This window comes from Ursus arctos, unplaced genomic scaffold (assembly GCF_023065955.2).
Source record: "Ursus arctos isolate Adak ecotype North America unplaced genomic scaffold, UrsArc2.0 scaffold_34, whole genome shotgun sequence".
NCBI lineage: Eukaryota > Metazoa > Chordata > Mammalia > Carnivora > Ursidae > Ursus > Ursus arctos.
Genome location: NW_026623030.1, coordinates 25851071 through 25863461, shown reverse-complemented (window position 1 = coordinate 25863461; position 12391 = coordinate 25851071). Strand labels below are relative to the sequence as shown.

The window sequence follows — 12391 nt, the reverse complement described above, 5'->3', positions numbered from 1 at the left end:
TGTGTGGCCTGGTGCCTGGAGAACAGCCACTTCCTCTTTTGGGGGTTATTCTTTCCATTTATAAAGTGGGGGCATCAGAAGCGGTGATGGCTGGGTGGGAGCTGGGCACCCAAGGGGCCAGAGTCATCTCTGTGCACAGTGCTGCTGGGGTCTGAGCTGCCTGGAGCTTGTCCCAGGCACTTAGGACCTTGGGAATCTGGGGTGGTCAGGAGCATGGGCGCTGCAACCAGACTGTGTGACCTTGGGCAAGTTACCTAAGCTTTCTGTGCCTTGTTTCTGCTCTGTGAAATTGAAGATTGAATGCACTAGACACATAGCACATGGTGAGCCTGTCCGTGACTACCTGCCCCTTGGCCTCCCTGACCTACCCACCTGTGTGGCGAGGGACGGGGTGAGGTGTCCACTCTGCCCTAGCCCATGGGTGTGTATCATTCTCTTTAAATGACACCAGATCACGGTGGCCACTTTACAGGTGAGGGGACCACAGCTCAGGAGAGCCAGGGACTTGTCCGTGGTCACTCGGCTGAGCAGCAGGGCTGGGACTTGAGTCCCAGCTGCCCGACCTGCATGTGATCCCGAGGTTTCCCTCCTCTTGGGCTTTTGTGGAAAGGGATGTCGGCGCTCTGGCTGGGCTTGGGCATGTGGTAGAGGGACTGTGGGGGCCCCTGTGACCCCATGACCTCTGCCCCTTACAGGGAATGTCGGTGCAGCTCCACGTCCCATACTCCGAGCACGCCAAGGCCCCTGTGGGCCCCATCACCATGGGGCTGCCCCTCGCCATGGACCCCAAGAAGCTGGGTAAGGATCTGCACCCCCCTACCTGGAAGGCCCAGGCTTGGCTCCAGCTGTCCATGTTGAGGGGATGAGGGAAGGCGGCTTGGCCGCTGGCACCATGGCCTAAACTTGATGGGAGGGTGGTACTCCAAATCCTCGGCAGTACTGGACCTCAACCCCTGGGTAGGATTAGGTGGGGGCCCTCCCTCCAAGTCCCTATCCCAGTGGCACGTGGCTCACTGCTCTCGCCCATCCCCAGCACCCTTCAGCGGAGTGAAGCAGGAGCAGCTGTCCCCACGGGGCCAGGCTGGGCCACCGGAGAGCCTGGGGGTGCCCACAGCCCAGGAGACGTCCGTGCTGAGAGGTGAGGGCATGAGGGGTGGGTGTGAGGCCTGGAGTCTGCCCTGCATCCCCAGCAGCTGCCCCTCTGCTCTTTGGAGGAGGGTCGAAGCGGGAACGGGATCTTTTATCCAAAGTCTGCTGAGCATCGTCCGTTCCCAGAGGGTCCAGAAGCCCCTCTTCATAATGCCTCACCCATTTAGGGGCAGGGGGTCCTCTGCATTGAGACACCAAGGGGATCTCGCAGGTCAGCAGGACCACAGTCCCCTGGGAAAGGGTTGCGGACATCCTTTACGCCCCGCGTCTCATGTCTTCTAGGGACGTCCCTGGGCTCGGTTCCAGGAGGAAGCATCACCAAGGGCATCCCCAGCACGCGGGTGCCTTCCGAGAGTCCCATCACGTACCGTGGCTCCATCACCCACGTAGGTGTCCTGGGGCGCCGCCTGAGGGGTGGGGGGAGGGCCGGCAGGCAGCGGCTCCGGATGTGGCCCGGACTGCAGGCAGAGCGGTGGGCCAGGCCATCTGTTCCCTCGGACGTCACTGCGTGGCACCAGGCTGGTGGATGGGGTGATGTCCTGGTGATAGCAACTCCCGCTGTGGTCATTCGTCTCGTCTGCTTGGAGCCAGGCACTTTAGGTGCTGAGCAACACGCGAAACTTGCCACGCCCAAGGAACTGGCAGGGTAGCGCGGGAGGTCGCCCCGGATCCACAGACTGGTCAAAACGGGGCCGACGGCTTCGGAGTATGCAGTGCTTCCGATGGAGTAAAACACTGCCATTGAGAACGCCTGGGGCTGCCCAGGCCAGTGGGGGAGACTTCTGGGGGTGAGCCCCACAGGAGGCTCAGGGAACAGCATTCCCGGTTCGGGGAACAGCACGTGGGAGCGTCTCTGGCATGTGCAAGGACTGGCGAGGAGCCGTGGTGTCTAGAGCAGGAGCGGAGGCTCCCGGCAAGGTGTCAGCGGGCAGGTGCTCTGCACTTGGACGGAGCCAGCCCCCACCCCTGGGGCTCCCCATGTGCTGTCATAATCCTCCCTGTTTTTGACTTCAGTCCCAGAAAACAAAGAGGTTTCCTCTTGTGCCAGCCTTAACCTTGTGGTTTCGGTCGCCTGAGGGCTGGAGTCAGACATCGGAGCCACATTCACCTCTGCAGCAGGGAGTGCGGGATGAGCGTGGCTCCATCACCCCCTGGGGTCCGTAGCACCCTGGGCTTTCTCGTCTTCCCTTCCACCCAGCTCTGGGCAAGACACATGACACTAGCACAGAGTCCGCGCTATCATAGCTGGTTTTATAGATAAGAAGACCAAAGCTCAGAGGTTAAACCGGAGGTCACGTAGTTATAAGTAGTGGACCCAGAGGTTTGTGCCTAGCTGCGTCTGGCTCTGGAGCACTGGGCCAGAGAACGAGGAGCCAGAACACACAGGTGTGTGTGCCTGGAAGGATGTGCACAGACACGCTTGCATACACAGACATACACACGGACACACACACATGGACATAATGCAGACACGCTCACGTATACAGGGCAAATGGACAAACAGACATGCAGGCACACAGACACAGAGACACACGGACATAAACAGGCCCACACAGCACACCCTGCCCCGCCCACACGCACGTTAATGGCGCGTCAGGCCATAGGCTGGCCCGCAGTGAGGTGTTTTTGACCCCGGTGGCCTCATATCACACCACAGAGGAGAAAGCTGTAGATTTTGAAATAACAGGCTTTTGGAGGTGGCTTTGCTGAGTGCAAAGAGCAGGTACCTGGGGCAAAAGTCAGGCAGGGTATTCAGGCTCCGGCTGTGGCACACACTCACTCGAGCAGGGGCGGTCTCTCGAGTCAAGTACGCTCACAGAGGCTTTCTCGTGGAGTCATTGGTGATGGAAGGTTGACATGTGCAGTTCCTAGGCACCCGTCCGCCCCAGGTTTCCAGGCAACTGTGACCCACACCATCTCGTTCAGTCACACCCCTTCGATTGTCTTTGGCAGAGGGTGGCAGCTGCCAGAATGCTGGAGAGTCAGACTTTCCCACAGCCTTGCTACCAGGCAGTGATGAAATCATGCCCGGACCACACACACACACGTGTGCACTCACATAGACGCACACATCCGCAAACCTAGCAGGTGCTGGACGAAGCCCCAACACTCTGTGCTCCCCAGTGCTCCCACCTGCCCTGGGAGTGGCGCTCGTGGGGCCCACGCCCTGAGGCTGCAGGCTCTGTCCTTGAAACAGGCCTCCGGCTAACAATCTCCGTGCTCACACGAGTCTGTCCAGGGGATTGTCCCCAAGGGCAGGGTCCGTGGCCGTCAGGGTTTCTGTCCTCTGTGGCATGGAGGAGAGCCCCTGTAAACAGCGGAGCTCGAAGACATTGACCACCTTCAGTCCCACCAGGAAAGCCCCTTCCCGTCACCCACCGTGCTCTTTGATGAGCCCCTGCTTTCCCGGTATGGACCCAGTTCTGCCAGCACTGAGACATGGCTAACAGCAATGCTGGTGTCCGTGGCCTCAGAGAGGATGTCCCTGCCTTGTGCTCCTGCCTGCCCCTGGACCACCGCCCAGTGATCGCCTGTTTCTGCTGAGTGTGCACAGATAGCTGAGTGTGGCGGGGAGACCCCTGCTAGAGCGTTTGCTGTGAGAAGTTGGGGGAGCCCGTCTGCATTCAGTGTCTTGCTGTTCCTCTCAGGATTTGCAGTAAAAGGGAGTTGCCAGTTGTTGCTCTTACCCCACAGGGGGATGTTTCCTGGCAGAGGAGTTCCCACAGGAAGACTCAGGGTTCACTGGTCCAGGGCTTGGCACACAGAGGGACCCCCACATCTGTGAAATGACATGGCTCATAGACATCTTGATTTGGGGGCAGCTTGTCTATGCCAAGTGCCTTTGAGAATCATAGATGCAGGGATTATTTCCTTTCTGTAGAAGTACAGATATATAGGCTCAGAGAGGTAGTGTGACCTGAGAGGTCACACAGCAACTCACTGGTAAAGCTGCTATTTGCCATCCAGTAGTCTGACTCCAGACTTGTATTCTGATCCTCACACTCAGTGTTCTTGGAAGTTCCCCAGGGCAGGATGCTATTCCATGTGGCTGTCTTCTCTCTGCTTGAATACCTCCCCTAGTGGGGAGCTCACTCTCTCTAAGGCAGTGGGCAATTTTGCCTCCTCGCAGACATTGGACAATGTCTAGGGACATCTTTGATTATTACACCTTGGAGGGGGGCAGATTGGGGGGCACCGTGCAGCTCTGGCCTCCAGCGGGTGCAGGCCAGGGATGCCCAGGAGAGCACCCAGAACAAAGAAGCAGCTGACCCCCCCCATGGCATAGTTCTGAGGTTGAGAAGCCCTGGTTCTGGGAAACGGGAGTGCATGGTACCCGCACAGCACGGGGACCATATCTCAGCACCCCTGCCAGTTACGTCAGCAGTTAAATGTCAGGGCTCTGAGACGGTAAAACCCAGACGGGACAGGTTGGAAAACAGACTCCAGAGCCGGACCACCTGGGTTCCAGTCCCAGCTGTGCCCCTGGATGAAGTCACTGAGCACTCAGCGCCTCAGTCTCCCCCTTGAAACAGGCACAGTGATAGGACCTGTCTTAGGATTAAATGAACGAATGTATCTAAGGGGCTCTGGGCGGTTTCTGTTACACCGGGGGCGCTCAGTAAGCTGTGACCTGGCGGTGGTCTGTGTGGTCGCGTTCTGCTGGGCTTCGTCTCCCCCTTTGAAGCAGCACATGGGTGAACACGTGTGTGTCGGTAGGCCTGGCACATGTGAACATGTGTGTGTGTGAAGCTGGAGGGACCCGTGTAGGTCTTCTGGTCACGCCTGCATCATGCCTGGTGAGCACGAGGGGTCCCCTGGTGGAGCCTGCCAGGCGCTTACCCCCTCTGTGCCTCCAGGGCACTCCGGCCGACGTCCTCTACAAAGGCACCATCACCAGGATCATCGGCGAGGACAGCCCCAGTCGCCTGGACCGCAGTCGGGAGGACAGCCTGCCCAAGGGCCACGTCATCTACGAGGGCAAGAAGGGCCACGTCCTGTCCTATGAGGGTGAGTGCTGTTGTTAACAGCCTCCCGGCTCGGGGGGCGGCCTTCCTCCTCCCTATCCATGGGAGTTTTTAGTGCCCAGGAAAGAACCTTTCCGTGGAGGGCTGATGGGGGCACGGGAGGCAGGTTGGCCATGCGCCCACAGGGTTTTTAGGGGGAGCACAGCGGATGAAGCCCCCCTCAGAGAGCTCTCAGGATGCCCACATGAGATGCAAATAGGAAGTCACCTTGTGAACTCTGAGTCATGGAAATCTGCCCCTCTGGCATGGCTTGTCCACCAAACCCCAGGCTTCGGTGTTTCTGGAGTTGGTCAAGAGAGGAGGGTCCGGAAAAACGCAGTCAGGGTAAAAGGCAGCCAGATGTCTGTGGAAGTGGTCAAGAACCAGGGCGAAGCATTTTATCCCCATTTTACGGATGTATTGGGACAGCCAGTGGTCCTTCTGTGTGGCCACCCTGGTGGCCCCTTGAGAAACAAGGAGGGTTGGGATCAGGGTGTTTGGCTCGTGGAGGTGGCTGCACAGGGAGTGAGGGCTGGGTGACAGCGTAAAGCACAACCAGAGAGGTGGTGATCTCCCTATCCCTGAAGGTGTCTAAGCCAGCAGCAGGGAAGGGTTGGCCCACCTTGCTGGAAGCATAATGGGGAAACTGAGGCCCAGCACTTCTGGCAAATGCTGTGCTCTAATTGGTAGCACATGGGTGGCCACCAGGGTGTGATGACCAGAGTGACCCTCCCCTTCCCCTTGCCTCTTGCCCCCTCTCCCCTCCTGGGTTCAGGTTCCCCACCTAAGGAGCCCTGCACAGAGAGAGTTAAGGGAGGACAGAGCCGGGATGTGAGTTTCTTGACATCCTTGGGCTCCCGGGGCTGTGGAGTGGAATGCGGCTCATGGGTACCCCTCTCCGGGGCTGGCCCTCCAGGGCCCTACGTTGCTTTTCCTCTAATGAACAGGCATCTTCTCTCATCTTTGTCCGCCTCTGCCCGTGCCCCCTGCCGCCTCGGTCCTGGGAAGTGGAGGTGGTACCATGTGGCCGAGGGACAGGCCAGTGGCTGCGTCTTGGCGCCAGCCTCAGTGCATGGCTGAGAGGGCCTGCAGTCGAGGCGTGCAGGTGGGGCGAGCACAGCCTCAACCCAGGTCCCCACGCCCACTCTCGAGCCCCTTGGTGCTTGAGCTCTCATCTGTTGAGTGTTTGCACCAGGGCTTCTCATCTCGCCTGCGCTTCCTGAAGCCGGGTGGTTAGGGGGGAGGCGGCGGGGTTGGGGTGCCCTGGCAGCCCAGACAGCTACTGCTGTCGCCCTGTATGGATGTGAGCCCCCTGGCTAGACTTTAATCTCTTCTTATATATATATATATATTTTTTTTTTTCCATTTTGATCTGAAATCTCCGTGTTTAAACGTCAGCAATTAATTTTGAAAAAAATTAAGAGCCGCAACCCAGTATGTCTGTAGGACACCGCTTTGTAGCCTGTGGCGTGGATCCCGAGAAGTAACAAGAGGGGGAGAACCTGTTACCTTCGAGGGGCAGGACTGGGGCCCTAGGGAGCTTACTTCTGCTGCCCTAGACTCTGCTGCCCTGGAGGAGGAGAGGCCCTGGAGGAGCCCAGCCTGCTGGGGGAGGCCAGGCCCCTCTCTGCTCAGGGCCTGCCTCCTGGCTTTCAGACCCGCCGCCTGTCTGGGGGGCCTGAGGTTCCTGAGGTTCCTCCTGGCTCAGTGAGGCCACGTCTGCCGCGGACAGCCCCCCCCCCCACGTGGACTTGTTACAGCGCACCTGTCTGTGTGTGCACACGTATGCACATGGGCCCGTTGTGCACCTGGCCTCACTTTGTCCTCAGTGGCCAGGCCTGTGTGTGTACGTGCACACACATACTCGCACGTGCGCACGCTCACACCCAGATGGTCGCACACCCTGTCTGTTCCCACTCTGCTGCTCGCGTGCATGCATTGATGTTCACATCACAAGTCGGCGCCCGTGTGAGGCAGTGTTTGCGCGCAGGCTCACACGGCCGTGTGTGGTCAGAGGCACATACCTACTGACAGTGGGTCGGGGTTCACGGTGCAGGAAGCCTTTGTATCTGTTAAATCCTCTAGGCTGGAGCGAGAGGCCCCGGCTTGCCTGCAGGCTGTGGCTTCCCTCGGGAGGGCTCCTGTCCCGGGGCCCCAGCTGGTTGGCTGGCACGGGCCCATGTGCCCCAGCCCACCAGTGCTCACCACGAGCATGGTCTGGTTTCCAGGTGGCATGTCGGTGTCCCAGTGCTCCAAGGAGGACGGCAGGAGCAGCTCAGGACCTCCCCATGAGACGGCCGCCCCCAAGCGCACCTATGACATGATGGAGGGCCGTGTGAGCAGGGCCATCTCCTCAGCCAGCATCGAAGGTGGGCGCCCTGCCCAGCTCCCTACCCCAGCAGACACGGAATGCCAGGGGGCCTGGGACCTGCCCTGGGGGGCTTCCAGCTCAGTGGGTTGAAGCACCAAAGAGAGAGAATTTGTCTGTCGGTGCCCCCGGAGGGCAGTGGTGGGATGGTTCACCTGATTCTCCAGAGAGGTAAACTGAGGCTAGGTTTTGCCGAGGCTTGATCTAGAGGCAGTGCAGGGCCCGCGAGATGGGACACTGCTTGCTGGGTCCAGTGCCGCCACCACCACCACCGCCACTGTCAAAGGGACCCGTGCTGGGAGGGGTGGCTCTGAATCCAGCCCCCGTCACTGCCCGAGGCTGGCTGAGGGACCCATGTAACCATGATGCTCTTGCCCCTCCCCCAGGTCTCATGGGCCGCGCCATCCCACCTGAGCGACACAGCCCCCACCATCTCAAAGAGCAGCACCATATCCGAGGCTCCATCACACAAGGTGCCACCCGCCCTCCGTCCCCCATGGTGTCCGTCCCCCACTGCCCTCACGGCGGCCGCAGCCAGCGCGCAGACATTTGCAGTCACGATGGGCGGGGGTGGGGGGATGTGCCAGCCTGCCGTGGGAAAGGCACGTGACATGTGTGCGTGGCCAGTACAGGTGCAGGTTGAACTGCAGAGCAAGGGCATGTCTGTCTTATTTAAAAACAGAAGGAGAAAGCAGAACACTGCCCAGAAGCCCTGTCCTGTGTAGGCATTGCTGACTCAGCGTCTGTTTTGTGCTTGGCCCTAACCCAGGTGCTCCTCCCGTATTAGTGTGTGGGGCCGGTGTGATCATGTGTTAACAGTTATTAATGGTGCTGATACCATGCCACCCAAGTTAAGTTCTCTTGGCCGGTCGGTGGCGAGCCAGCTACGAGGGGCCCCGTTTTATGCTTTCTGTCTACGGTATCTCATTGAATGTGTACGACTTGGTGAGGTGTTTCAGTTAATATTCCTATTTTATGTATGAAGGGACTGAGGCTCAGAGAGGTCCAGTCACGTGCTCAAGGTAACACAGCGAGTGAGGATTTGAACCCAGGTAGTCTGGCTCCAGAATCACCGGGGTGTGGAGATCCCAGCTTAGAACGAGTGCGGTGGGGTGCGGAGTCGAGGGTCAGCACCCTGTCCTCCTTGGCAGGGATTCCGCGGTCCTACGTAGAGGCCCAGGAAGACTACCTCCGTCGGGAGGCCAAGCTCCTAAAGCGCGAGGGCACCCCGCCCCCGCCCCCGCCCCCGCCGCGGGACCTGGCCGAGGCCTACAAGGCCCGACCCTTAGAGGCCCTGGGGCCCCTGAAGCTGAAGCCGGCCCACGAGGGGCTGGTGGCGACGGTGAAGGAGGCCGGCCGCTCCATCCACGAGATTCCGCGCGAGGAGCTGCGACGCACACCTGAGCTGCCCCTGGCCCCGCGACCGCTCAAGGAGGGCTCCATCACGCAGGTACGGGCGCCGGGGTGGGCGGGCTGGGCCAGGATGCTGTGGGTGGGGGCGCTGTCAGCCGCTGCTCTGGCCTCTACAAGTGGGGAAACTGAGGCTCCGACTCGGTGGGTACCTTGCCTGGGATGACGCAGTTGCTCATGACTGAGCTTCTGCTATGTGCATTCCAGATTCCCTGCTAAGGGCTCTATAGCCGCCACCTCCTTTGATTGTATTTATGCTCCTGTGAGGTTCATACCCATTGTCCCCGTTCTTCAGATGGAGAAACTGAGGCGCAGAGAGAGCAAGCAGCCTGCCAAAGTCCCAGAGCTAACCATAAGTGGAGGCTGCTGACTGGATTTGTGTTACGGGCCAGGCACTGCCTGAGCACTTGGCATCATGTCCTGTTGAGCCCCTGCAACTGCTCTTACTCTTCTCATTGTATTGGTGCATAAGTGGAGGTTCAGAGACATTAACAGACTTGCCCAGGGTCACACAGCAAGTGAATGGCAGTTATGAACCTCAAGTCCAGACGTGCTTAAATCTGCAACATCTTTGCTTCTTGGCGTCCACTCCCCCACCAGCAGGCTGCACCCCCGCGGCTCACGGGCCCCAGGAGGCCCCAGCCTGGTAGGGCATGACCAGCTCCCAACTGTGTGAGGAGCTAGTCAGTGGAAACTACCTAGGGATAGTGGGAACCATCCCAGGGGCTGCGTGGCTCCGGGCAGACAGGACTGGGAAGGGTATCCCGGGAGGGCATCACAGCTGGGGTCAAAGGCGTAGTGCCAGGAGAAGCCGTGGGGAAATTATCCAATGCCAGGGGACCGGTTTGGCTCTCAGCGTCTGGGTAGAGTCCTCCATGGACCCAAGAGGGAGGCTAGCCTGATTCTACAGTATTCTTAAAAGTGGGGTGTTTCCCTTTCTTATGAAAGTGATGAAAACATTCGTAAATAAACTTGGAGCTCTATCACTGGAGACACAGGGCCCCACTATACCCCGGGCTCCCAAGCCTGTGTCAGCAGGGCGGAGGCTTCTCCCATGTGGCCGGGTTGCCCTCTGGTCCATGACCCACTGTTTCTTCAGCTGCCCCTTCTGGCCAGAGAGCAAACAAAGCTGAGCCTTGACCTCTGAGCCTTGGGCCCCAGGCGGTGGAAGTGGGTTTTGCTGCTGTATTTTCTGGCGTGGCATCGAGTGGGCCGTGGAGGGTTGCTGACTGATGGGGATAGGTTTTCCCCACGTGGGGGTGCTGATACTGCAGGGGCCAACAGAGGGTCCCCCACTTGCTCCAGGGAGGGCTGAACTTTGTGCCCCTTCTGCAACCCCGCAGGTGGCTCTGGGGCCAGGACGGGCGGGCAGGGCAGTGACACGTGTCCTGATCTTAGGTTTAGCAAAGTCCTTTGTGAAACGGCGTGAAACATTGCTCCCATTTTGTGGCTGTGAAACTGAAGCTCCGAGCCATTATGCAGCTGGTGCTCACACACCCTTCTCCCCAGGGCACCCCGCTCAAGTATGACACTGGCACATCCTCTGCCGGCCCCAAAAAGCATGACGTGCGCTCCATCATCGGCAGCCCCGGCCGCACGTTCCCGCCCGTACACCCGCTGGATGTGATGGCCGACGCCCGGGCGCTGGAGCGCGCCTGCTACGAGGAGAGCCTGAAGAGCCGGCCAGGGGCAGCCGGCAGCTCGGGGGGCTCCATCACCCGGGGGGCCCCAGTCATCGTGCCCGAGCTGGGCAAGCCGCGCCAGAGCCCCCTGACCTATGAGGAGCACGGGGCACCCTTCACTGGCCACCTCCCACGCGGCTCACCGGTGACCACGCGGGAGCCCACCCCGCGCCTGCAGGAGGGTGCGTGGGGTGCAGGGTGGGGGGTAGGTGCCGGGTGGACTCCTCGGCTCAGGAAACTGCCCCCCACCCACCTTCAGCATAGGCTGGAAACCGGGGGCACCCTCGGGGCTACCACATACCTTCCACCTGCCCGACCCGTGGCTTCTGCCCCCGAATTACACTCAGAATTATCTTCACCTCCCTGCCACCTCCAGACCACCACGATTTCCCACCTGGCCTCCCCAGCTCCCCTCCTGTCCTGCTATAATCTGCACCCCAAACGCAGCCAGAATTGTCCTTCAAAAAGCTCACATCAAATCGTGCCACTCTACTGCTTAAATCTTTCTAGTGACTTCTCGCCGTGGCAAGCCTGTAGGAGCTGGCCCTGCCCAAGCCCCATCTCACTGTCCCCATGTTCCTTTATCCACCCCAGGCTCAGTGAGCTGCCTTCCTCCTCTCCGTTCTGTGACTTAGCTCGGGGCCTTTGCACCAGCTGTTCCCTCTGCCTGAAACCTCCCCACTTTCAGATCGTTACCTAAAAGACTTCTTTTTGTCCTTCATTTCTCTGTACAAAGTCACATTCTTGGGGAGGCTTTTAGGACCCTCCCCCACTATTCTGGTCACATTTTAAATTTTCTCTGGAGCATTAATCGCTCAGAAATTCGTTTGAAGACTAGTTTATCACCTTTCTCCAGCATTAGATGTCTGCTCCATGTGGTCCGGGTTTCCTGCCCGTTTTGTTCGCTGGGGTGGCTCCAGCTCTTAGAACAGTGCCTGGCGTGTAGTAGAGGCTCCATAAATATTTTTTGATTACCTGAATGAATGAATGAATGAATGAATAAGGGAACAAATGAGAGCACGAATGAGTGAATTTTTAAAAAGAACAAAAACACAGAAGCAAATAAGTAAATGAAAGAACACAGGAGCTGAGGCAAAGGAACAGGTGAAGGCAGAGTCTGGTCCCTGGATCCCAGAGCGCCCACCCTCCGATGGCCTCCCATAAACCCTGGCCTCGGTGGCCCCCGTGTGGGGGACTGTGACAGCCCTGGCACAGAGGTCCGATGCTAACCCCCCTTGGCCTGTCCCCACAGGCAGCCTCTCGTCTAGCAAGGCATCCCAGGACCGAAAGCTGACATCGACACCCCGTGAGATTGCCAAGTCCCCCCACAGCACCGTGCCTGAGCACCACCCCCACCCCATCTCGCCCTATGAGCACCTGCTTCGGGGCGTGAGTGGTGTGGACCTGTACCGTGGCCACATCCCACTGGCCTTCGATCCCGCCTCTATACCCCGAGGAATCCCTCTTGATGCAGGTGATTGTCCTGGACCAATAGAACCCCACAGCAGGGGGTCAGGGGCTTCATCATTGTCAGCCCAAGGACTCCTCGGGCCTCAACTAAACTCTGCTAGATGGGGAAACTGAGGTGTAGGGGTGGAGAGACCCAGTGATACAATCATGTGAACATTTTAGGTCAGAAGATATTTTTCAGTGGTTTTCTCTCCCTGCAGAACTTATCAGTGCCTTTAAAATTGCAAATGTATCAAAAGAGGGCTGAAGTGTTGAGTGTTCCTCAGATGGACATGGTCTGAAAATCTGTTTAGAAGGATGCATCCCGT

At 58.9% G+C, this 12391-nt stretch overlaps 1 protein-coding gene across 10 annotated transcripts in view; it reads left to right on the top strand.

The window, feature by feature from the left end:
• NCOR2 (nuclear receptor corepressor 2) overlaps nt 1–12391 on the top strand; it is a 368100-nt gene that overhangs the window by 339999 nt on the left and 15710 nt on the right. For all 10 annotated transcript variants that reach the window (XM_057305998.1, XM_057306005.1, XM_057306004.1 and 7 more), the window contains 9 exons: nt 696–798; nt 1034–1138; nt 1432–1535; nt 5007–5157; nt 7382–7522; nt 7908–7994; nt 8673–8971; nt 10441–10795; nt 11866–12087. In XM_057305998.1, the coding sequence (XP_057161981.1) occupies nt 696–798; nt 1034–1138; nt 1432–1535; nt 5007–5157; nt 7382–7522; nt 7908–7994; nt 8673–8971; nt 10441–10795; nt 11866–12087 (1567 nt within the window). The remainder of the gene's footprint in view (nt 1–695; nt 799–1033; nt 1139–1431; nt 1536–5006; nt 5158–7381; nt 7523–7907; nt 7995–8672; nt 8972–10440; nt 10796–11865; nt 12088–12391) is intronic.